The sequence below is a fragment of the Pithys albifrons genome, chromosome 16 (genome assembly GCF_047495875.1).
Source record: "Pithys albifrons albifrons isolate INPA30051 chromosome 16, PitAlb_v1, whole genome shotgun sequence".
Lineage (NCBI taxonomy): Eukaryota > Metazoa > Chordata > Aves > Passeriformes > Thamnophilidae > Pithys > Pithys albifrons.
This window is the reverse complement of record NC_092473.1, coordinates 16,371,589-16,398,073: the sequence shown is the minus strand read 5'-3', so window position 1 is coordinate 16,398,073 and position 26,485 is coordinate 16,371,589. Positions and strand designations below refer to the sequence as shown.

The 26,485-nt window shown below is 48.7% G+C and overlaps 2 protein-coding genes across 7 annotated transcripts in view; one reads left to right on the top strand and one right to left on the bottom strand.

The window, feature by feature from the left end:
* Positions 1-452: 452 nt before the first annotated feature.
* Positions 453-18,963, bottom strand: LCMT1 (leucine carboxyl methyltransferase 1). The gene is made up of 11 exons (XM_071570979.1): positions 18,761-18,963; positions 17,724-17,815; positions 17,027-17,148; positions 15,216-15,292; positions 14,496-14,557; positions 7,439-7,541; positions 6,155-6,275; positions 5,283-5,384; positions 4,459-4,550; positions 2,718-2,815; positions 453-1,283 (listed from the first exon to the last, which is right to left on the bottom strand). Exons 1-11 carry the CDS (start codon positions 18,946-18,948, stop codon positions 1,261-1,263), a joined length of 1,080 nt encoding a protein of 359 aa, XP_071427080.1. The 5' UTR covers positions 18,949-18,963; the 3' UTR covers positions 453-1,260.
* A 272-nt stretch (positions 18,964-19,235) lies between these two features.
* Positions 19,236-26,485, top strand: part of ARHGAP17 (Rho GTPase activating protein 17) — a 43,861-nt gene continuing 36,611 nt past the window's right edge. For all 6 annotated transcript variants that reach the window (XM_071571258.1, XM_071571253.1, XM_071571255.1 and 3 more), the window contains exon 1: positions 19,236-19,386. In XM_071571258.1, the coding sequence (XP_071427359.1) occupies positions 19,334-19,386 (53 nt within the window). In that variant the 5' untranslated portion in view covers positions 19,236-19,333. The remainder of the gene's footprint in view (positions 19,387-26,485) is intronic.

Here is a 26,485-nt window from a genome sequence, read left to right as displayed (position 1 = left end):
CTGCTTCTGTTCCTTTGAAACTGTGACTGTAACTTCTAAGAACTGTTTATTTTTCCTGGTATCTCAGTAATACCCATCCCTTCAGCTCCAGTCCAGGCCCATGTCAATCTTTTCCAAAATCAAGTGTTCTCACACTACAGAAGGTCACACACAGTACAAAAATGGTGGATTATCACAGAATTAGGGAATGGTTTGGGTTGGAAGGGACATTAAAGCTCATTCAGTCCCAGCCCCTGCCATGGGCAGGGACACCTCCCATCAGCCCAGGTTGCTCCAAGCCCTGTCCAGCCTGGCCTTGGACACTTCCAGGGATGGGGCAGCCACAGCTGCCCTGGGACTGTCCAAAACTGCTTTAAAAACATTGTCCTGGTGAGGCATTTGGTGAGAAGAAACCTGCAGTCACTAAACCAGATATAAATATGTAATTTCTAGTGAGTAAGACAGGAGACAAATTATAAATACTAAACATTTATTATTTTTCTCATAGGAAGATTGCAAGATTCAATTTCAAACAACAGCACAAGGGATTTTGTTTTGCTTCTTTTAAGGGGAAAGAAGAAACTGGTGTGAAGGTACTACCAGAAGCAGTGCACACTAAATTCTTCCTTACTTTCATCATCCCAGTGCTGAACTGCCAAGCCAAGCCCTTCCCAGTTAAAAAACATCTACTTTCCAGTTTCTTGTACACCACTGAACATGATCAGGGCTCCCCTTCTCCTTGACCCTTCTACAAGAACACCCAGCACAGTGACAGCCTGGTACAACAGTGAAGCCTGGAGAAGCCAACACGGTGACACTTCATCAAAGTTAGACCTGAACAGAATGAAAATGACCCCAATTGCACCTTCCTGATCAGCCATGCAGTGCAGACACCCAGGGTGCAGCTCCCCAGTGCTGCTCTTCCACCTTCCTGTACAAACACTTGGTACACATCCACAAAGAGACAAACAGGAAAATCAAAGAACCCAAGAACACTTGACTCTCAGTTTGAAACTAAGGAAGGCAAGCTTTAAACAGGAATTACTGACACCTTGTGAAAGTCCATCATTGGATATCTGGGAATGGGAGGCAAGTTTTGCCTCACAACAATTGTTCACAAAAAGTATTCCATAAAACCACCCAAAGCCACCAGGACAGGTCCTGGTGCTGTCACATGGACACAGACTGGGGTTGGCACATGCAGAGTCCATCATTTCTGGATCCTGGCTCAAGCCAAGGCAGTCACTGGGGCTCCTGGGGCCCCTCCCTCCAGCCAGACCCTCAGAAGTCGATGTTTGCCAGACCTGTGTGAAGAAAAAAAGGGGTTGGGTAGAAAAATAAGTGTTTATTCTTATCCTACCTGTCCTTCACCACCATCAGGACAGTCAGGCACAGGAATAAGGATGCTTTGAGAATTCCTTAATTTTTTAAACTTAAATTAAATGGATTTGGTGGGAGGAAATCGGGATACAGGTTGATCTGTACATTTTTAACCCTTTTTTGATTGTGATGAAGCAATTAATTTGAGCAAGCCCATCTGCAGGAGTACTGAAGTTATTCATGGCAGAAGGAACACAGAATGTTAATGAATCTCAGAGTCTGCCCATGAAATTAAAAGAGAAAGCTGGGGAAAGTACCTTTAATGAGGGCAGTAAATCCACATGAATTTAAAAACCCTGCTCCAGATTAAGCCATATCCATGCCATGTCCAAATGTCCATTGGGAATATGATTATATCCTTTGAGATCTGTCTGTTTTAACTTTTAAGACACCCTGCACCACTCAACCTCACACCCAAAACTGTCCTAAGCCTTTCTCAAATCACAGCAAAGAATAATGCTGAGATCCCAAAGCAGTGGTTACTGTCACCTTTTTAACTTAGCTCCCCTAGAAATACATTGTGTATTACAGACATCACTTTCTAGCCCTAAGAAATCAAAGGGAGCAAGGGAAGAAACATGAAGAAGGTGAGGAAATGATATAAACTGACAGGCAGAGGTTTTCTGCAAAGATTGAAGTCCCTGAAATTGCAGTCAGAAGTCAAGATAAACTGTGCCTGCAACAGAGTTGTCTTTAATTGGACAAATAGAGGCTGTAGCCATCCCTCCTTCACCCAAATCACAATTCTCCTGATTTTATTGTTTCTTAAGCAGCAGCAACACAGAAATGCTGCAGGAAGCATAAATCAAGTCTCTCCATTTCAAAAAAAATCTCAGTCCAGGAGAGACAGAATTTTAAGAACAAAAAGAACATTTGGAGTTTATTTCAGAGGGAATTTTTTCCCCTGGGAGAAAGCAGCATGGAAAACTCCAGTGTCAGATGGCTGTAAATGGGGACAGTGCAGAAGAAGCCTGGGATAAGTAATACAAATTTATTTTTGTGTTGTCAGGACACTGTGATTTCATATACCATGTATCCATATGGCACTTCCCATGCATAGGATTTGTAAACCTTTCAATTAGCACTGATAGGATAAAGCAGGCAGTTATTTAAAGTAACCCATACGGCATCTTTGGGTGGAAAAATTCCAACTCTCCTGTACTGGACAGGCTTCCACCATGGATGCCCAGAAACCCTCCAAAGGCTGTGGAGAAACAATCACAGCTGTGAGGTGCTCCCAAGCCCAAGGACAGAGCAGCAGAGCCCATGCCTGGGACAGTGTCTGTATCCTGCACCTGGTGTAACAGCCCAATCCCACATGAGGTTTCCATGGGAAGGAACATGCTGGAGAACATTACCCAGGCTGTTGCTGTCCTTTGAAGCCCAGCAGATGCAGTAGTGCTGCATTAGTTGTTCAAACAGCTCCTTTTCATCCAGGAATTCAAGTGCTTCTATTCTGTAGGAATAAAATAACAATTGGCATTTGAGCAGGAGAGTTTTTAATAAACTCTTCACTGCACAGGAGTGAAAACTCTGCCCATAAGGCAGTTAACTTTCCAGTGAATCAACACAGGTGTTTGTCCATGGTGCCACCACTGCTCCTACCCTTGCTGTCCGTGTGTGAAACAGGTGAACTACAGGGTATTTTCAACTTCTCATCCCTGGAATTTCATATTCCAGAACTAATCTGGGTACCTTCTGACAAATACCAATGTTTGCCTTCTAACCCCTTTCCCTGCAGATATCTGGTCTTGCTGGGTCTAGGCAGCCACAGCAAATGGAAGGACATTTCTCCTGACCAAGGGATTGCTGGGAACAGCTGAAGGCAGTATTTTCTCCAGAGAATCACAACAAATCCATACCATGTCTCAGAAGAGTGATGGGTGCACCAGAGCAGCTCCCAACAGCTCTCCCACATGAGCCCATGATGAAAAACAAACTTAATAGTACAAACAGAAGACCTGAGGATTTGTTTTTCCTACAGTGGTTCCCACCTAGGATTCCTAAAGGAAGATCTTTGAATGTCTTCCCCTAACTGGGACAACTTCCCCCAGCTGTGCCTGCTTTGCAAAGCTTAACCCAGCCCATTTCTGTCTCCCTCCAGACTACTTGAGTACCAGTGTTTATTTTCCATGCTAAATATTTGGAAGAGCTGCTACTGAGGATCAAAAGAGGCTGAGGGGCAAAAGTTCCTAAACACACTCCCAGATGTGAAGTGCTGCAGAAGAACACTTTTATAAAGACTTTTATAAATAAAAAGCATTATTTGCCTCATCAATACTGAGGAACAGAGTTTACATAACCTCATTCCTGGCATTTGGAACAAGTGGAAGGAGCTGAACAGATCTAAGGTAGTCAAAAATGCTGCAAAGAAAGCACAGGCTCTGTGTCTCCACCAGTGCCATATGGCACCACCACACACCACTGTTCCTATTTAAACCACCTCTGATTTCCACCCTCACCTGTTCAGTCCCAGGCTTTGAGAAACCCCCATATGGGAATATTTGGGCCAAGGTAACTTGTACAGCTAATTCAAACTACAGTTAATGACTCACAGCAATTCACATTTCATATTATATCCCTAAGAAGTTACTCCTTAAAAAGTTTCCCATTTTTTAGTATTTCTTCAATGCAAAAAAACCCAAACAAAATCCATGCAGATTCCTGACTGACAAACAGCCTTCAGTTACCCTCTCTGTGCTCTAAGCTCTGCAGACTCAGCAATCCCTTATGAAGATGATTTCAGTGTCTTGTGGTTTAACTCCAGCCAAAATGTCCACAAGGAACACCTTAAGGACTGCAAAAACTCAACACAGCATTTCTGTGGCATCTTTTATCTGCAAGTTTCTGTCACGAGATGCTTTCTATGGCACCCAAAGAAAGCAGCAGCATGGCCAGTCTGCTCCTGGCAGCACGAACCCTCTGGATCATTCATGTTGCTCCAGGCATTATCCTTAAGGCTGAGTGAGCTTCACACTCAGACAGGGCCAGCACATCCTGCAGCCTGCTCTGCCAGACCAGGGAATCCCATGCTACACATTGATGTGAACAGCCTTGGAAATGGCACCTGAAGGTGACTTTTGGTTCCAAAATGAATACCTTCTGACATCAGCCTGTGGCAAAAAGCTGTACACCTTCATCATATCGATGGCACGAGCAGTTTCCCAGCCATTCAACAGCAGCCGTTCCCTCTGTAAGACAAAGAGGCAGCACAGCTTTGACAACTCCAGGAAAAAATACCAGAGGCCAGTTCCTCCCCCTGAGGATTTTACAGAGCAGCTGCTTGACCTGTTCTCTGAAGAGCTCAAGACCTTTTCCAAGCACGTGCTGCTGATCCCTGCACAGAGAGGGCAGTGGGACAGGCAGGGCTGGGCTCTCACCTACTGCAGCTTTTGGATAACTACAGACATTCAGTGGTATCAAAGACAAGGCTCCAGGGTGACCCAAGTGTGGCCTTCCAGTACTTGAAGGAGCCAACAAGAAACATGCAGAGACATTATTTACAGGGGCCTGGAGTGACAGGACAAGAGGGAATGGCTTCAAACTAACAAAGAGTAGGTTTAGAATGGATATTAGGAAGAAATCCTCCCCTGTGAGGGTGGGCAGGCCCTGGCACAGGTGCCCAGAGAAGCTGTGGCTGCCCCAGCCCTGGAAGTGTCCAAGGCCAGGTTGGACAGGGCTTGGAGCACCCTGGGCTGGTGGGAGGTGTCCCTGCCCATGGCAGGGGGTAGAATGAGATGTGTTTTAAGGTCCCTTCCAGCCCAAACCATTCCCTGATTCTGTGATAACATGAACAGGAAAGGGGTTCAGTTGGTTGCCCCAACCCTGCTCTGGTCACTGCTCAGGGCACTCAGAGACAGAATGTGCAGGCAGGTTAATTAATTTTAATATCAGAGCCACCCAGAGCTGTGTGTCCTTCTCACCTGGGAGTCTAAGGACCTGCAGACCTCCACCCCAGCCAGGTTACACTGTCGCCTCTGCAGGTTCTCGATCATGATGTGCCCGAACCGATCCGTCATGTTCACCTCAGGTAGAGAAGGAGACAAAAGTGTTGCCCTCCCGCACACACCGTGACCGCGGGGAAAAGCAGTCCCTGCTTAAACTCTGGGATTGCCTCTGTCACAAAATGTACAGGACAACAGCACAGTGAGTGGCACATCCTCCCACCAGCTGCCATCCCCACTGCCACCATGTCCTCGGCTCCTTCAGGGTCACGGCCTCAGTGCCACCGTCACGGTGACAACGCCCTGCCCTGATGGCACAGGGACTGACGTGAGAACTGACTGCTCTAAGCTCTCAGAACTTGGTTCATCTCTCCAGCAGTGATTTACAGCTTGGAAGATCCTGTTACTAATTCCTGGAGCCACCTAGTTCCCCTGAGGCAGCATTTCACTGCCACTGAGAGAAGCAGAGTTCATGCTGATGTGATTTTTGCTCCCCTTTGCCAAAGAACAGAGAGGTAATTATGTAATGTTGTACACCCAGAGCCAGCACTCAGCATCATTCCTTTTTCCTCTGTCTCAGCTAAACCAATATTCTATGGTTTTCTCCACATATGGATTAAGTCTCAATTATTTTGCTTCAACATAGCCCAGAAATTGTCTTTCACAATAGCTGTATATTCTTTCTAACAAGCTAACCAAGGTACCAGTTAAAACACATTACTACAGAAATTCAGCAGAAACTGCTGTCTCTACAAAAGGACACAGCCCACTCTTATTTCACAACAACTCCCACCTTGGAGAGCAATTGTTATGACAACAATGCAGGTCTAAAAATGCCATTTTGGTTTTACCTGCTCATAATTGATAAACATGGCCACGGGGAAGGTGCTTGCTGCCCACTTGAGCAGGTCTGCAGACTGCTGGGGGGTCATGTACACCAGCACACACTCTGCCACCAGCAGAGTCGGCAAACTGCAAAACAAATCACACAGAACTGTTTCCAGCAGAAGAACAAGGAAAAACTATACAGAATTGTTAGTAAGCAGTCATTTCATGTCTTGACAGAGCTACGTTTTCTGTGAACTAGACATTGAAGTTTGAATGAAATCTCTTCATCAAGTTGACTAGAACTAGGCTTTCTGGCAGCTGATGAATTAATTAACCACAGGAGACTCCTGTGGTTACAAATCAGGGATTTTGGCAAACAATCTCCTCTAAGTCAGCCCTGAACACAGAATAATGTGCATTCTCTAAGTCTTCTCTTATAGCATGAGCTGAGGAGTCCACTAAAATTCCCTTTGCAGAAGACCTGTACCCTGTATACACAATCCACACTCTTCTAGAGATCAGTAAAATCAGGAATAAATTACAAAATGAAAAAAACCCTGTTTTCTCTTTAAAAAAGTTCTAAGAAGAATTTTAATTAGTCAAATTTGTTCAGTATCTGTAAAATACTCTTCACATATTATTATCTAACGAAATGCAATCTATAGTTTGCACGTTGCCTCTTCCCCCTCCATCCACAAACCAACAAAAATAGATATCTACACGAGTGATTTTCTTCAGAATTATTGAGTTTGCTTTTAATTGCTAGAATGAAAGGGAAAAAAAAGTCACTAGAAGCAGGAGAAATTCCACAAGGAGCAGCGATGTAGGCAAGCAAGGCAACATTTCAGAAGATGGAAGTGTAAAGAATTAAATGGCAATTTGATGCATTCTGCTTCCCCATATGCTCTCTCCCACCCAGCCAGATCGCTGCTATTTATATAGCTTAGATTTGGAAGGTCTGTCCATCATCCACTCAGAAACTCAACTCCTGCCCCCTCCAAAGCCTCGTGTGCAGCAATAAAACCCCACAGAGCAGCTTCCAGATTCAGGTCCGTGGCAATCCCTCCACCAAAAGGGTTAGGGAACCACAGGGGTTTAAGTGGAGGCCATGGAAAATAATTACAAAGATAAAACACTGGAATCACAGAATGGTTTGGGTTGGATGGGACCTTCAAGACCTTCCAGTTCCAACCTCCTGCCATGGGCAGGGACACCTTCCACTGGACCAGGTTACTCCAAGCCCTGTCCAACTGGGGCTTCCACAAGTCCTCATTAAAATAAAATCAATTAAAAAAATACACCCTTACTGTACATCCAGGTTGTGTTTCTTTAGCTTTTCCTCCAGGTCTGAAGAGAAACGGAGATCTGCTCCCACTATGGAATATCGACTGGAGTCCAGGCTGTGGGAATCTGCAAGTTGAGCATTTGGAGAGACTAAGGTTACAAGCAGGAGGGATGCTGAAATTATGAATTAAAAATATACAGGAGTACATGAATTGGAAGCCAAAGTTTGGTGTGTTTTATCTGACTATGAACAGCAAACTCTTCCTTTTAAAACACTGATTTCCTTTATACTCGTGGTTTACAGTGAGGTGTCACCATCAGACCTGCAACAAGCCCACTTTTTCCCTCTGCAGCCACTGTGATGCAGAGAGGTTATCCCAGCTGTTACCATGGCTCCCAGGAATGCAGAGAGAAGAAAAATGTGAAGATTAAAGGCAGGATTTTCATTGTGTCTGTAGAGTTCTTTTAGATGACCCAATGTACGTACATAGAACTACATAAAAGTACATCAATTTCTGAAAAACTGAGTTAAGAGTAACAATATTTCAAGTATTAACCACAGATACAGCCATATAAATTATTTATATTTATGGTTATAGAATTTATATAGGAATCAGACATAGATTTGGGCCAAAAAAAGTTAAACTTTTTCCTTTTGGTAGGATTCAGTGACAGAATTTAAGCAAAGAGTCAAATTAGAGAAGGTATTCTGAGAAATAAATATTCCCTGGGGACAGAACAGGCACCAAATTTCTGTACCTGCTTTCCAGCACGAAGGAGGAACAAATCCCAGAGCCAAAGGACACTGTGCCATCCTGGCACAGCTGAGGAACCAGCAGCAATGGAGCCTCTTGCTATCAATAATTCTGATACTCCTTTGCAGTCAACTCACCCAGATGACCCTGTGCCCACAGAAAGCACTTTACAAGTGCACCATCAAAGCCACCTACAGACAGAATCCTGCAGGGATACACTGGGTGGCTCTGGCACACTTCAGCTTTACTGGAGTGAAGGCACTGGGACAGCAGAGCACAGAACTGCCCCCTTGTACCACGTAAGTGTGACAGAGCAAACAGCCAAAGAAGTAAGAGAGTGGAAAAAAAAAAGAGTGAGAGTTTGAAGTGGCTTTGGAATGGCCAGTGTCCAACTGCAGGAGCAGCTCTGGCACAGCTCGGGGTGGGATCAGCTGCAGACACAGCTCTGGAATGTCCTCTGGGAGATGGCACAGAATCCAGAGTCACTGAGGTCGGAAAAGCCCTGCCAGCCCATGGAGCCCACCCTGTGCCTGATGCCCACCTTGGCAAAGCCCTGCCAGCCCATGGAGCCCACCCTGTGCCTGATGCCCACCTTGGCAAAGCCCTGCCAGCCCCTGGAGCCCACCCTGTGCCCGATGCCCACCTTGTTTCCGAGCCCAGAGCACTGAGTGCCATGGCCAGTCCTGCCTTGGGCACCTCCAGGGCTGGGCACTCCAAACCTCCCTGGGCAGCCCCTTCCACTGCCTGACAGCCCCTTCCTATGAAGAAATTCCTCCTGATGTTCAACCTGAACCACCCAGTGCAGCTTGAGTGAGGCTGGGTGAAGAGGGAAAGAGAAGCCAACTGGCAGAGGAGGCACAATGAAAGGGGTTTCCAGTTCAGGAGAGGTAAAAAAGGACTCCCCACTTTATTAGATCGAGCAGTGATCAGACATTCCAGAGGATGCAGCTCTGTTTAGCTTCCAAGTGACCAACTGTCTGAAAGTGGCACCAGCAAGTGACAATAGTTGCATTTCCTGCAACATTTCTGAGCAGATACAGGAACTACAACAGTTCATAAAGAGAGTTACAGGGCAAAAAAAGGGAAAAAAAGTTGTGTGGCAAATGATTCAACATTTTGAGTCAAGGCTTTTTCCATGTGCATGTTCTGTAATAGCTTTACTACTTCCCACACTCTTCTATTTCAGTGATTACATCAAGGCCATGATAATGGCATCAAAAAAAGCCACCTAAAAACACACAGGGAAGTATTTAAATAGGGATTGGTATCTGTCCATAGATGGGGCACTGCGAGCGCCAGCCACCACAATTAGCAGGGAATTAATGCCAGCTCCTTGTCCAGCTTCAGACACTTGTACACAGAAGTACATTGATGAAAAACAGAAATAAAAGCCAGAAATAAACCACAGAACTTTGTAAGTGATCCAGTACAGAAGGAGCACAAACACTCCAAAGTGGAAGCAAATGTCCCTTGTTCACACCACATTTTTATTACAGAATCACAGAATGGCCTGGCTTCATCTATTGCAAATCCCATATTCCAAGCACCAATTCCTGCCCAGGCTCCAAGAGTTCACATGAGTTTTTGGCAAGGTTGTTTGGTCAGGATATTCTCCTGCAGAGCATGGAGCTGCCTGGTGGCTTCGTGTGTGCTGCTCACACTCAGCACAGCCAGTCACATACAAAGACTCTCCCTTGCACTTGGCTGCAAGGAAGGTTTGAGAAACACCAGGCTCAGATTTAATTTGAGAAATTCAAGGGAGAGGAGAGAGAAGGAGAGAAAGAAGAGCCCCACCATTCCAGCCCACCCCAGGTACCCCACACAGGCATTCCTGGCCCCGGTGCAGCATTCAGCTATCCAGGGATAACCAACAGAGAATGCTTTGCTCTGGTCACACCACTTGTATGTTGATTTTTCATGACTCTGGCACAGAAATAACAACACAAATGGCTCAGATTTCATAGACTCAGAGAACAAGACATCACTGCAGTAACAGAATAGTAGCAGGAGCTGCTTCTAGTTCCCTTCTGACCTCGCTGCAATACATTTTTTCTTCACAGAAATGTTAGGAACAAGTAACTGCTGTGTTTGAGGGTGGCCCCAAGCCCTCCCCTGCTGCCCTGCCCTGGCTCCTGGAGCAGTGTTCCAGCCTCACAGGCTCACAGAGCTCAGTGCTTCCTCTGCACATGAATTCAGTTTGCTTTTCCTACTCCCTTCTCACATTAGTGCAACAATTTCCTGGAGGTTTTCCAAGAGACAGAATGCAGGATACTATTGACTCAAACTGATTTCATTAGGATTTTCATCCTAAGGTATCTTTGGCAGCTTTACAAACCACCAACCCATACAGCCTCTTCCACAGGCTCTTCCACGGGCGGGAATGGCACTGCTCTCACTCAGCTCCTCACTCACTACAACATCAGAACAGGGCACGTGGCAAAACACAAACCTGCCTTGTCTGGGAGGCACAGGAGCATCCCCAACACAGGGCCTGCAAATCACCAGGGCAGCAGCACCCCTGACACCTGCACTGGGGCACAGGAAAGCCTGGAAATGGAGGGAACCAAGTGCCAAAGCTGGACTAGACAGGGCAGAAGGTGTGAGAGGCACAAAAGGTCACAGTGCACTGAGGGCAATCAGCTCTTGCAAAGGTAACAAAGGTGGGGCACCGACTCCCCAACATGAGCAACTGCATCAACCATCAGACAGTGCCACTGAACTGTGAGAACAATTTACTCTGTTATTGCCACAGGAATGTCAAACTGCTGCACAAATCACTGCTTTCCCTGGGGATCCAACATTCCCCAGGAAACCACAGAGCTCTTCAGTGACAAGTGCCATCCTGCTGCATCCAAGGGCAGAGGCCACCAACATCTATCTGAGCTGCACGCCATGCAGTGCCTGCCTTGTCCAAAGGGCAAGCACAGCAGATGCTGCCCTGAAGCCAACAAAGTTGTCTTTAGCTCCAGCTTCATGGAATGAGAACATTTAGGGTGAGCAGAAAAGCAGTGAGAGAACAAGAACCACGTCAATCTGTATTACAGCAACTCAAAAATGAAATTCCAAACCATCTAAACAAATTACCCCTGGCACACCAGAGACAGCAGTGTCAAACTGATGTGGGCAGGCACAGGATGGGACTATCCTCAGGGTGACATTTCCCTACCTGGCAATGCTCCTTCATTGTACCCCACTACAACTCCCTTTGACAGGTGGCAACCCCAGAATATTCCATAGTGTAACAGCTGAATCAGGTCAGACCAATGGTCCCCCTAGTATGATTTCCTGCCTCTCACAGAGCCAACAGCAGCTACAAAGGGAGAAGTCAAAACAAGGGCAAACATTTACTAACTAGATGTTTTTCTAGCTTTTTCCCAATAATGCTTAAACTTAATTTGGATTTCTGGATCATTACTGAGCTCATGCTTTCATACATCTATTTATTTTAATATCCAGATCCTGCATGAAGGCAGCAATAATCACTTACATGTGAGGCACAGACTATTTTCCCCCCATGTGCATCACTTTCTATTAATCCACATTGAATTCATCATCAAGTCACTAATTTCACAAGATTCTTCTAACAGTTCTTTACCACTCTGAGGAGTTTGGACTTGCCAACAAGCTGCCACTTACTAATCACTCTATTTTCCCAATTATTCCTTGGTGTTGAACAACAACATATCCCTAAGCACAAATCTCCATCTCCTCCATGATGAAAATTAACAACATATGCTCACCCTCCATCCCAGCTCCTCATCCATATGAGAACCATTCCTTGCCTACAACCACCATGCCATTTCTTTGGCACACTTTGGTAAGGGACACTCAAAGCACATTTTTGAAATCCAAGCACTATATTGATGTCCTTTTCCAATGTATCTGTTGACTCAGAGAACTCTTAATAGGTTTGTGAGGCATAACTTACCTTTCCAAAAGCCATGGTGACCCTTTCTCAACATATTCTGATTCCTCTGTTCCACTCAGTCTGCCTTTAGAATTCCTATTAATTTGCCCAGTAGAGACATCCCTCCTACTGGCTTGGAATTCCCTGGATGTCTCCATTTGAGTCACAGCCAACACCTTCCAGCTGGTAAAACTAGTTTTAAAACTAGAGGGTACAGACCAGTCAGTAGCTGAGAAAATCCATTGTCAAGTTCCTTTAGACCTGTAAGAAATCTCTGCCCATCTGCTTGATTTACCCATTTATTCCACCACCTCTTCTGGTGGCACTTCCACACGAAGCAGTTCCATTAATATATTCCTAAATGAGAGCTCCCACATGGATCTCACTGCAAGCGACCCAGGGCTGAGTGTCAGCTCAGACTGGGATTCCACAACACACTTCCCACATCTCCAAGTTATCCAGACATGACGCTGCATCCCAGAGATGTCAGTGTAGCAGATCCCACCCCACCCGGGGTACACTAAAATTGCTGCTCTGAGGTTTTAAAACCCAGCACTGAGAAAGAACCAGAGAAGCAGCTTTAGAGGAACCACTGACTCCAGTTCACTCACCCAGTGCCACAGTAATTGCTGTTGACTGCTGAGAGTTGCTATTAATACCTTTTGATTACAATACAGCACTGCAAGCTGATAACTGCAGTTGTTCTGCTGTACCAGACACATCTACAGCAGTTCAGGAACACAAACACCATCCAGCCCTTGGGATGGACTGTGGGAATGCCTTTGGAACGGTGCTGATGCAGCAGATCCCACTGTGTGCAGGGTGTGCCACAGGCAGGGCTCCCAGAGGGAACCCTGAAGTCCTCAGGAGCCCTTTTGCTCAGGTGGCAAACTGGACTTTCATCTTTTGAGGCCTGAAGGTACAACAGAAACTCTGTCCTTCGAATGCCAACTGAAGGTTTGGTAAGTTAAGACTATCTAATGTGCAGCAATAAAATATGCATGAATATGCACCATCAAGTCAGAGTGTGGCAGCACTCTGATCCAAGTTAGAGCCTTGGGGTGAAGCACCTACATTTGCCCACTGGAACATGAACACACCTCTTCACTCTGCTCTTCCTCACACTTTGGTGCCCTGGGGGCCAGGAATGCCAATGGGATGCTGGGGGCATTGGGAAGGGCATTCCCAAGAGATAGGGAGCGATCCTGCCCCTCTGCCCAGCCCTGTGGAGGCACATCTGCAGTGCTGTGTCCAGTTCTGGGCTCCTCAGGACAGGAGGGACATGGAGCTCCTGGGGCAGGGCCAGAGGAGGCCACAAAGATGCTGAAGGGCCTGGAGCATCTCTGTGAGCAGCAGAGGCTGAGGGAGCTGGGGCTGTTCAGCCTCCAGAGGAGCCCCTGAGAGGGACCTGCCCATGTCTGGCAGTGCCTGCAGGGAGGGGGCAGAGCACAGACCAGGCTCTGCTTGGGGGGCACAGGAATGGCACAAGAGGAACAGGCAGTTCCCAGGAAGTTCCACCTGAATGTAAGGCAGAACTTCTTTGCTGTGCAGTGACCAGAGAGGCTGTGGAGGCTCCTCACTGGAGATACTCCAGAACCATCTGGACACAATCCTGTGCCATGTGCTCTGGAAGGGCCTGGATGGAGCAGGGAGGTGGGACCAGATGGGACCCACTGTGGTCCCTTCCAACCTGCCCCATCCTGGGATTCTGTGAGGACCCTTTCAAGCCCTGCAGTCCCTGACCTGGACTGTGCTTAATAAAAGTACCTGTACAGGTGATCCCTCAGGGAGCAGCAAACACTGGGAGTGCTGCTTTAGGGTCACACCTGCTCACACAAATTAGTTGCTGTCATAGATGGAAGTAATTTGTGTTCCTTGGGATGGGGACTCCACAACCTCCTATTCCATAATCAGGTTATAAGCCAAGCCAGTGCAACCACAAGATACCATCTGAATTTATTCTCTTTTAATATTAAAATACAACAGCACTGGCTCCTGAGCTTGGACTTTGCAGGCTGTGTTTCTGCTGTGAAGACTCTGCTAAATGTAAAGACTTGCTCTCTTAATGAGACAGAAAGAAGATAAACACTCAATAGATATTTTAATCCTGTATCCATGCCTCTCAGTAGCACTTTTTCTTTTCCTGTGACAGAAAACTTGAGCTACATATGAGAGAAAAAGAAAAACCCAACAACTTTCTGGCAGAATAAAACCACTTAAAGAGAAGACATTTCTAACATGACACAGAACGAATGGGCAGAAGTCTGTAAGAGAAGAAAAAAGCCTCTTTTCCCTCCCAATTCTCTGTCCAAACAGCATTTCAAACATTAAAAGCCTGCCCACATAGCAGAACAAAATGATCAGAAAAGTTTTAAAAGTGCTGCAGTACATCACTGACTGAGTTTGAAGATGACTCACCTATTAGAAGAGAGTCCCCTGAATGGGATTCCATAATTGGTTTTGACAGGGGAGGTTTTGATCTGTGGGAAGAAGGAAGAAGCATCTCAGAGCAGCTAAGCCTGTTTAACAGTGTGCTTACATCTTTTTTTTTAACATATATATATATATATCTGCGTGTGTGTGTGTGTCTGTGATAAAAGCAGCCAAGAGAATATCTCTGCCCTCTACTGGAAATGAAAACCTTTGCAAGCCTGTGAAAGTTGCAGCAGAGTTTTGTGCCCAATTACTCTTAATTTTTGAGGTAATCTTTCAAGAAAAATCCAGATACTCTTCCCCGGCCACAGAAGAAGGTCTGCTTGGCTCCTTACAGCTCCCACACTCCACCTTCTCCAGTTTGGAACAGTGGCTACAGTCACACACAGGCCTTGCCTGCATAATGAGCCTTTATTTCCATAGAATCCCAGAATGGTTTGGGTTGGAAGGACCTTAAAGCCCACCCAGTGCCACTCCTGCCATGGGCAGGGACACCTCCCACTATCCCAGGGTGTCCCAAGCCCCATCCAACCTTGGGCACTCCCAGGGCTGGGGCAGCCACAGCTTCTCTGGGCACCTGTGCCAGGGCCTGCCCACCCTCCCCATCTCACATCCCAGGGCATGAAATGTTTCTCAGCAGAGAGATGAAATATTGACACTGATGACCTTCAGTCTCCCAGAGCTAAACACAGGCCTCAGACTTACTTGATATTATGTATTTTTCTTGCAACAATCATTGGAAAATCCACTTCAAAATACTTTCTAGGGAGAAGATTTTCATCCTGGCAATTGGAGGAAGACACAAGAATTAGGGACACTCAGGTTTCACAGGCACACAGGAAGATACAACCTCAAGTCCTGAGCAGATCTGGTTCAGCTTACACTGGCATTTCTAACAGGGGTACAACAATGTCCCACAGCTTAAAACAACCTAAAAGCCAACAAAAAAACGTTCAGAGACATTAGAATGTTCTCCAGGCATTAAGGAAATTATTTAACATTTTATGTAATCACAGAATCTCAGAATAGCTGGGGTTGGAAGGAACCTCTGGAGATCATCCAGTCCAACCCCTTTGCCAAGACAAGGGCACCTGGAGCAGGTGCCACAGGAACGTGTCCCAGTGGGTTTGGAACATCTCCAGAGAGGGAGAGGGAGGGAATCCAATCCTAGACAAGAGATCACTGATATACATATTCCAACAATATATTACCAGGTGTGGATCAGCACAGCAGCAGAAAGTTATGGCAACATTTACCATGACCTTCAGTCTATCCTTCCAAGGAATTAGGAACACCTTGCACAGGTTTACACAGACAGTGACCACATTCCACAGTGTTCCACAAGCCCATGGCCAGACTATGAGCACACTGGTGTGCTCATACACCAGTGTGCTACAATCTACTACAAAAAAGGGGAAAACCCCCTCATTTCATGTTGTCACTGTGCCACACCCTGATGGCCAAGCTGTCCCAAATTTCTCACTGTGCAACAACCCCTTTGTGATGCTCCTTCTGGCCTGTCAACCTGGTGGGTTTCTGAGCAGCAGATAAAATCAGCAGTCAGAGCACTGCACACTCAGCTAACCTGGCCCCAGGTTCTCCCAGTTAATTACAACTCATCTGCTTCTCACAGGAATTGCATTTACAGGCCTCATTTCAGCATTTAAAACCACTGTTATCAAAGTTAATAAAACTGTGCACTGACAGAGCTTTTATAGGTTTTTACAGGTTGAAAGAGCCCAGCAAACCGCGGCGTCCCTGCTGCTCCTGGAAGCCACTAGAGGTCAGCTTTGGGTCACACACGGCTGGGGGAGAGCCAGGGCAGAGCACGGCCCCTCCTGAGCTCTGCGGGGCCAAGGAACCTGAACTGACTCTAACCAAGCAGAGCTGGGCACAGCACCCAGCACGGCTGGGATCCTGGGGGGCACGGCAAGAGTGTGGCCAGCAGGGGACGGAGGGATCCTCTCCCTCCACTCCCACCCACTGAGGCACATCTGCAGTGCTGTGTCCACATCTGGGCTCCAAGAAACACCAGGAGCTGCTGGAGAGGGGCCATCACAAAGGCTGTGAGGGGTCTGGAGCATCTCTGTGCTGAGCAGAGACTGCAGGAGCTGGGCCTGGTTATTCTGGAGAGGAGAAGGCTGAGGGGGGATCCCATCAATCCACACAAATGTCCCCAAGGGGTGTCAGGGGACAGTGCCAGACTCTGCTCAGAGGTGCCCAGGGACAGGACAAGGAGTGATGACCATGAACTAAAACACAGCGAGTTCCATCTCAAGGTGAGGAAGAGCTTCTTTCCATGGAGGGTGGCAGAGCTCTGGAACAGCTGCCCAGGGAGGGCATGGAGTGTCCCTCTCTGGAGACATTCCAACACCACCTGGACATGTCTCTGTTCCAGGTGACCCTGGGGTGTCACTTGTGGGACAGGACTCAGCACTGACCAGCACAGAAGGGCAGTTCAAACACCCCCCCAGATCTCTGTCCTCAGCCAGGCCTGGCACCTGCAGCTCACTCACCTTCAGTCTCCAAAACAGGGTGTCCATGCCAGCCCCAAGATTCACAATCTGACAGTTGCATTCTGTCTTCTTTAGAAAAGCTTTGATCAGGTAACTGACACCATGAACACGAGCATAATAACCTGTTAAGACAGACAAAAGCTGGGCTTTAATTATTATTTTTATGTAGTAATTGATGTTTAACACTCATGAAGAATTTCAGAGAGTCTGTTTAAAAAGTGGTGTTTCTTAGCAAAAATAATGATCTCTTTTTAAGGTACTTAAGGGCTTTTGTTTTTCTTTTTTGATTATTACCAAAATCTGATGCACTGATAAAACAGAATTCCTTGGGTAAACAGAAGATTTAGTCAAGTTTCACTTCCAACAGAGCAGAATAATTCTGGCTGGTGCCCACACCTGCAGAGACCAGAGCTGACCCACCCACCTGTCCTGGGTCAAATCAACATTTCTGATTGCTTTGAGGAGATTTCTGCACACTGAGACACACAGACACATCCTCTTTAGAACACAAAAAGCAAAGGATGACAGTTTTGATTTACAAAATAATATTTAAAAGATCAGTAGTCACAATAAGGAACCATTTCTGTGAAGGAAACTTGTCTCATTCTTTCACACATCCCCTACCCCCCACACCTGAGTACAGAGGTTTTGTCAGCCTTGAGACCAGCCAGGTATCTCCATCCCCATTCCAACTTGCCTCTGTTGATCTCAGGGGCTTTCCTCTCTTTGGCTTGCCTCACAAAATACTGGATGTAAGGGTCCTTCCAGTAGCCAACACTGACAGCAAACCTGCCCAGGAGTGCAGAAAAGAATGGAAGGATTAGGAACTAAAGCCAGTAAGATTTACCCTAAAAGATACACAGGCTGGTGAGGTCCCTCTGCCCTGGGTGTGCACAGGCAGACAGGGATTAAAAAACTGTTCCGTGTGTGAAACTATTTGAATTAAGAAATTATATAAACTTCAGTCAGAAAATCTGGCTATGGGTGTATTAAAAAAGCAACTTTTTAATGGGGTCTGCACTACTGGGTGAACTTCTGTGAGCAAAGACGTGAATCTCAGGTATTTCCTCCTGGAGGAGCCAGCAGGGAACTGTCGGTCTCAGCTGCTCAGACACACCCCAGGCAGGCTTTGCTTCTGGTCACCCTCGAGCTGTTTGCGCTTATTCCAGAGCTTCTGCACAGCATGGAACACAGACAAGTGTTGCTCTGCTCGAACAGAACTCACTGCTTTTACAGCCGATTCAAAAGGAAAAACTCTGGAACCAAACTCAGCCATGCAACACTTTGCTGCCACCAGCCCCAAGAGGACAGCACGGGCAGCCGCGATGGCACGAGTTAAACTCCTGCCCGGGCACTGCAGGGCAAGGAAACCCAACGCCCTCCCAGCCCCGAGGGGCGCCAAGGAAATCCTGAAACACATCGAGGCGTTTGCCCCGAGACATCAAACACCACCGGCGCGTCTGACCCTCCCTCCGGGACCGGGACCGAGTTCTGACGGGCACCCACTCCCTCCGGGGCTCAGCCCGGCAGCGGCAGCGGCACCGGTACCGACACCGGCAGCGGCACGGGCAGTGACACCGGCACGGGCAGCGGCTCAGGCCCGCCCCCGGGGCGCACACCGGGCAGCGGGGAGGGACGAGGCAGTTCCCGGTCCCCTCTCGCGCTTCGCTCCCCGCCCCGGGGCGGCGGCGGTGAAGCAGCGGCGGTTCCCGCCCCGCCCGAACCGGCCGGTACCGTTTGCAGACAGACGCGTCCTCGCAGGTGCCGCGAACAGCCTCGTCCGCCTCGTCGGGGCCGGCGGCGGCCGCCATGGAGCGCGCGGGGCCCAGCCGCTGCCACCGCCCCTGCGCCCGCCCCCCGCCGCCTCCCATTGGGCCGCGGCTGCCGGAGCTCGGCGCCGATTGGTTCGCGGGCCCGTCCATCCGCGCGGCGTCCCGCCCAGGAAGCGGCGGCGGCGCCGCAGGGCACGCCGGGAGTTGTAGTCCCGGGAGACGCTCGGCGCTGGCACGGCGGGCGCGGGGCCGGGCGGACGGACGGACGGACGGACGGACAGACGGACAGAGCCGGGCAGAGGCCCCTGTGCTGGGGCAGCACCGCCCCGCACCCCCGGCACAGCGGCGGAGGGACGGCCGCGGCTCTCGGAGCGAGACATCCGGGCCGCGGGAGGGACATCCGTGCGGCGGGCGGGGCCCGGGGCGGGCGGGTCCGGAACGGGCGGGGCCAGGCCGGGCCGGGCAGCGGCGGCGGCGGGAGCGGCGGGGCCGGGGGAGCAGCGGGGCCGGCGGAGCCCCGGCAGCGGCCGCCGACATGAAGAAGCAGTTCAACCGCATGAAGCAGCTCGCCAACCAGACCGTGGGCAGGTGCGCGGCGAGGGCTCCGCCACCGCGGGGCAAGGCCGAGCGGGCGCGGGGCAGCGGGCGGGGCGGCGGCCGCCCGGGCGTGCGGGAGCGATGGACGCTGGACCGGCCCCGCCGAGCGCCGGCGGTCCTTCCCGGTCGGTCCTTCCCGGTCGGTCCGTCCCGGTCGGTCCTTCCCGGTCGGTCCTTCCCGGTCGGTCCTTCCCGGTCGGTCCTTCCCGGTCGGTCCTTCCCGGTCGGTCCTTCCCGGTCGGTCGGTCCCGGTCGGTCCTTCCCGGTCGGTCGGTCCCGGTCGGTCCTTCCCGGTCGGTCGGTCCCGGTCGGTCCTTCCCGGTCGGTCGGTCCCGGTCGGTCCTTCCCGGTCGGTCGGTCCCGGTCGGTCCTTCCCGGTCGGTCGGTCCCGGTCGGTCCCGGTCGGTTGGTCGGTCCGTCCGCCGCACGGGGCCAGCAGAGCCCCCGGGGGTCCCTCGGCCCCCCCGGCTCCCGCAGCCCCATTTGCATCGGGCCCTTCCTGTCTGGGTTTTGGCGACTTTCGTTTCCCTTCTCGCCCCGTTAATGTTACGCTCTTGCATCTGTTTCTCGCTCTCTCTGACATTTAAGAAGACTCCGGGCAGTGCCTCCCCCAGGACCTCACGGTAACAAAAGTAACAGGAGCCCCCGGTACAGTCGCCGCCGATTTGCAGCTGTCGGAGCCGGGCAGGACCCGGCGCTGTGAAATAACAAATCTGTGCCCGCTCTCGGGGGGCTCTGCGGCCCCCCGGCTGTGCCGAGGGCTGGGCATGCACATGGCACTGCCCTGGGGGGCTGGCAGGAGTCAGGGGTTCTCCTCAGAAACTTCTCTCTGCTTTTACTAAAGATTTATTCTGAAAGTTTGTATCTAAACTGAGAGTACAAACTGAAAGTCTGTACTGATACTGAGACTATAAACTCACTTATTATCTGAGTATATTTTGGTGGCCTCCTCTCCAGTAACTCCCTTAACAGGGAGTTTATTTTCCTCGGGGCCCACACAAACCAGGGCAGGTGTGTCAGCTGATAAAGCCCAGGGAGTTGATTTTTAATAATCTGTTTTGCTATGAAAAAGGGAACAACTTCCCAGCCAACCCCGTGTCCTCTCATTCCATATCAGTTAATGGATATTTTTGTGCTGTTGGAGGGATTGTTGGCATTCCCTGTTTCCATGTGTCAGCCTCACAGCTCCAAATCCCAAGTGGAATTTTGAGTAATCTGGGTTGTACTGAGCAGGATCAACAGCTTGAGGTGCTTTCTGCTTCCAGGGGAAAATCCACATTAAAAGTGGAGCAGTGGGGAGGTTGGCAGTGACCTTTGGCCATGGGCAGGACAGGGCTGGGGCACCGTGGGGTGCTTGGGGTGTGGTGTCTGGGCAGGTTCTTGCTCACTCCTGTGCCAGGGAGTCTGGGGTGCCCTGGGAGTCTGGGCATGCACAGGGGGGTTCCTGGGTTCATTAAAATACAGACAATGTTGGCCATGTTTCTCATTTTAAACTTTTAAAAATTACTCTGCTTCACTTGTTTTTATAAGCTTGATATTAATTAATTGTGAATATTTCATATTGCTCACCTCCATGTTTCATGTGCTAGTCAAGCATTCCTGTAGTTGTCAGGGTCTTGTTTCATTTCCCAAATAAAATCATGTAGTGGGGACAGATTTTAACTGGTTTCTCTTGCAGATATCAGGGCTGAGGCTTTTAAATTTGGTTTGAGAGGCACTGCAGGACTCGTGGAAGGTGCAACAGGCATTCAGCAGGATCCTGCTGACAATATTATATGTTGTATTGAGTTGCTGAACTCATTTATTAGCTCTTGATTCTGGGACAGAATGAGGAGACAAGCCCTGGGTCAGAAGGACCCTCTGGTTCTGTAAATGCTTAAGGAGGAGGTGGTGGCCCAGATGCCCTTGTGGGGTCCTGTAGGGGAAGAAGCTGCTCCATGAGAGAAGCAGAGTTTGGAGGAGCAGTTTGGGGTCTGCACGGGGGGTCACATCCCCCTCACCTGGGGTGCTTGGGGATGCTGTGGGAGCTGTCCCCTCCCTGGGATGTCCCCCTGATGTCACCTGCTGCTTCTGGGCTGGTCTCTGACTGGCTGTTGTGTTTCCTGGTGGTGTGTTTGGAAGGGGTGTCTCCTCCTGCTTTGCTTTTCCCCCCTTCAGAGGTTTTCCCCTCACAGTTGGGGTGTGGGGAGAGCAGACACTTCACCATGAGGTCAGCAAGGCAGCTCTGCCTGATCTTGTTCTCTTTAATGAGATGGTTGGAATAGTTCAGGGTTGGAGGCAGCAGTGACACTGCCCTTCTCCCTAGCCAGCTTCCAAGCTTGGCATCTTTGGCCTTGGATCCTGAATATGTGATTTGGAATCAGAGAAGTAACACCTTAGTGTGGAAAATGAGAAAAGATGGGCAAGAGCTCCAGGAAAGCCAGGGAATGGTGTTTATGGGAAGGCTGTGAGTCCATGGATAGGCTTCCTATAGGATTATAGGCAGTTGTGAAATACATGTAGGAAACTAATTAAAGAGGGGATTAGCTGAGTGGAACAGGATTCCACAATAATTAATAGATGTGTTAAATGTTTTGCAGAAATTGTCTCATGGATGTTGTTGTCTGCCTTAAGACAAGTGTTCAGTCTGCTGCTGAGGATGTGATACTTTGTGTATCTGCCAGATTTGGTGTGAGTGCTGCTGAGGGGAGCATTGAGCTCTGGGAAACCTAAAAAGTGAAATATCAGTCACTGTCAGGGTCTGGGCCAGAAGCTGTTGCTGGAGGTGGCATCACGATGTTCTTAGGGCAGCCCTGGCTAGAGTGGTGGCCTGTGAATCCTGGCGTGTGTTGGTGCTCATGGAGGCTCTCTGATCCAGCCTGGATAATTCCCAAAAAGCAGGGCTGGGCTGTGCAGGTGAGCAGAGGAGGCCTTGCCAGGAAATCATTAGTTCCACACGAGCTGAATTAATGGATGGGAATAAAGTGGCACCTTGCCCAAGGACAGGCACACAGCTGATCACCCAGAGGAAGGAGCCCAGAGCTCGCCTTCTCTGGAGCTACATCCCAAATCCAGCTGGAAACAGCTTGGGAGTTTTAGTTAGGCTTAAAAAAATAAACTGAGGAGGGAGTGGAAAAGAAAGGGGTAACCTTAATTCTGAACTTGATGAATTTCAGGTGCCCTGGGATTCCATAGAGGCCACGTGCTGGGATTGCTTTTAATGGGATTTATGTACTAATTCCTCTAAACCTTCCCCTCCTCTGAGGCCCAAGGCTCATGCCCAGTGAGAACAGCTGTGTGTGCCTGGCCTGGGCAGGGGCCCTGGGCAGTGGGAGTTGTGGCCTGGGTTCTGTACGGGCTGTCTCAGAGCTGGGATTCTCTGGGATGCTCCCTGAGCAGATCCTCAGCAGAGCAGCTGAGTGTTAGGTTAGAAATTAAAATAATTATATGATGTGTGATGTCAACAAGGTAATTCTTAAGATATCTATGAGTGCTCGTCTTAGTTTTCATACCCTTTTATAAATTACAAAGGAGACACATTTGATTAGAAGCTTGGGAATATTCTCCTTTAAAGCCTCAGTCATCCCTAATGAAAATAAACCTTCAGAACTGTTGTCATCAAAGCTTTGCACTGATACACTAACGAGCATTTGAACTGCATAGCTGAGTCATTTCCATGAGGAATGAGCCCACGGAGGGGTCTGGATTGTGCTGTTTGCTGTCAGACTCAGGTTGGTAATTTATGACATTCCAGCTGTGACAGCCCCACCCGTGTTGGGCCTCGCGGGCTCTGGGGACCAACTGCTGCTGGTGGTGCCATCAGGTCCTTCTCCCATCTTTTAGGTGCAATCACCAGAGTACCATTCAGATTAAAAATGATTCCAGACAACTGGTTTAGGTCTAGTGAAGTCACCCAAGATCAGACAGGTGGATATTCTTACTGCCTTTACTGGGAGAGATACTTGATCTGCCCCGAGGCTCTTGCAGTAATTTAAACCAGGGACAGGCAGTTCTGACTAATTAGAAATCTGGAAAAGACCACAAACTGCCTCAGAAAGCTCTGGGTTTATGCAAGAAGCTGACTTACCATCACTTTTGTGCCTGTTTCCCACTGTTCAAATAACAACTCCTTGTGTACAAATAGGTTTTTCCAGGGCCTGTACTCATGGCATTCCTGTGACTCACCCAGAGTTTTGGAACATGCCTTTTAATAGCTCATGTCCTGCATCAAAGTTTCTGTGCTGATCTATATTTAGTGTTTCTTCAAGTCACTTGGCAGTGTGTAAGTCTTGAGCTGGAATTGAAGTAGTTGTAACATAATTATGACATTAAAGCAAGTTATGTTAAAATGCCAAGTTGTGTTATTGGAATATTGTCCAGTGAGGAGCTGCCTCCATTTATCTGTTCAGGGAAAACCTGCTGGAAAGCAATAACTTCTAGTAATACTTCATGGAAAAAGGTGGATGGTCCAAACCATTCCTTTTCTTTTCCTGCTGAAGCATTATCCATTGATTCTAGTCTTTCCCAGAATCAGTCTGTGAATTATTACTTAAGGAAGTTCTTTTACCTCTTCATTTTTTGTTGAAACTTGCCTTTTGAAGCATCCAGGCTGGTAAAACAGGAATGCACTCATCTCTGTTAGGTTCAAAATACTTCCATCAGTGTAATATTAACCCTACAGTGCCATTTAATATCAGAGAAATTCTTCTTTAATGTTGTTCTTGTGTGGAAAAAAAAAGTAACATGACCCCAGTGTTTGAAAACTTCTGGCTCGCCCAAACATTCTTTAAAAGAAGTTAAATTTGCAAAGTGCTATTTACTTGCAGGGCTTGTTGCCTTTGGCAAATATATTTGAAAAAGTGGTAAACAGCATTAAAATATGAAATATTTATAGCCAGGGGGAGAGTCTGCTTTGTGCTTGGGCTTTAGATGGGCATTTGTCTCCATCTGAAAAGAAAAATCTTGTTTCAGTGTTTATAATCGTTATCTTAAGCATTTCCTGTTTATCTCCAAATGAAGTTCCAGATCTCTTTCATTAGAAGATTGCATGAGATCTCTGGCTGGCAGCTCAGGTCAGGGATGGGTTTGAAGCACCCGGTGGGTTGAATCTGGGGAGGGGTGTTGTGAGCAGGGCAGGATTGGGGCTGCAGGTCGGGCACTGCTGGGAATGAAGGGGCTGTGAGTTCAGGGATACCAGCCCAGGAATCCCCGTCTGAATAAACATCTGCAGGGAGTTTGGCTGCTGGACAGGCCGGGCGTGGGGTGGGAGCTGTGTGTGAGTGAAGGGGCTGGGACCCCCAGCTGCAGGTGGGCAAAGCCCCGGGCACTGCCAGGGCACTGCGGGCTCTGCAGGGACACAAAACTGGGCAAAGTGGCATTTCCATCCCAGAGGGAGCAAGGAAAGGGCTCAGCCACCCAGTCAGTGCTGCTCAGCCTCAGCAGGACCAACACAGCCTCTGCTATCCGTGTGTTTATCTGTTTCCTGCCCCCTTTGGGGAGCTCTGGCACAATGTCATGGGTTGTCCAGCTCAGCAATCGGGTTTTTCTACCAGGACAAGCTGCCAATTGTAGAAAAACATGCAGCCATTGTGTGTTCACTTGTGGGGAGACTTGGCACCAACTGGGGTGTTGGGGACTTTATTATTGCAGTCACAAATTATATAAATCACAGATTACATAAATAATACCTAAACATATAAATTGGGACCAGGCTGTGGTCTAGATTGAATTCTGTGTGTCTGTTAATCCCCCGGATTAATGTCCCCTTCAAAGCAGATTGCTGAGGCCAATGGAAAACTCACCTGGGTTTGCCCAAGGTGAGGACTTTGCAGTGGCTTGGAGAGCTGGGGAGGCCTGAGGCTGCACTGCTGTGTCTGTGAGCAGCTGGGTGGCTGTGCTGGAACCCCCTCTGGGTGAGGGGCTGTGAACACAACACAGAGCACGGTGTTCTGGCCTATTTGTGGTGATCCCTCTCAGTGTTGTGAAGGCAATCAGCTCATCAGGATCTCCTAATTCCTCAGGGACCAAGATGGTCTCATGTTTGAAGACCAGGTAATTAAGAATTCTGAAGATTAAAAACTTAAAAAATTACACTGTGGTTTTAAGAAACTTCTTTCTCTTCAGAACTTGTGCCCTTACAAGGTCAGCAACAGGTTCTAAATCAATGAGTAAGGATTTACTCAGCCCTCGGTTTAAAAGCCTCGTTGCTTGTGATCCACTTCCAGACCACATGAAACCCTGGGAATGCCTTGCCCTTGTCCAGGGGCGGTGACGTGGGAAGGGTGTGGGGCTCAGGTATCCCGTGGGTGGCGTTTCCCACATGTGTCCTCATAGATCCAGCTCTGAGCCAGGGGTGGCTTCTGGGAGCACCAAGTCTTCCCCAAATTCCATCTGACCCTGCCCTGTCAGTGGGAAGCCATTCCTCCTTGTCCTGTCACTCCAGGCCCTGTCCAGAGTCCCTCCATGTTTCTTGTTGGCCCCTACAGGTACTGGAAGGTCACAGTTGGGTCACTCCAGAGCCTTCTCTTCCAACAAATTAAATTTTGTTGACTTGAAGATACCTTGATAAAATATTGTGAATTCCAGGGAACCAACTAAAGCCTGTTGGTCAGAAGAAAAAAGTTATTATATAACTTTGTGTCCGGCTTGTGTGTCAAGTGCTGAGTGGGCAGTGGGAAAATACTTGAGATTTTTGTTGCAGAAAAACAAATGAAAAGATTCCAAACTCAGGGATTTGGGAAATATTATTTGCCCTCTTGCTTGCATGTCCTCTGCTCCTTTGGCTCTGTTGGAGCTGCTGCTCGATGAAGCAGCTGAGAGGACTGATAAAATACTGACATGCAGACACGGGTGGGTCTGTCCTGGCTGGCTCAGCCTGGGCTCTTCCTGTTCCCGGAAGGTCAGGACAGTGTGACAGGGATAAAGGGAGCACCTGGCTCAGGAAAGCACCATCTGCACTGCCTGAAAGTGACGACTAAAGTGTCATTTTCCTGTGCAGGTGTTTCTCAGGTGCTTTCAGGAGGTTTGGAGGGTCTGGGGCAGCAGGAAGGGTTGTGCCCACCCTGGCACACCGAGCTGGTGTCATAGCACGGAACCGGAGCCGGAGTCACCA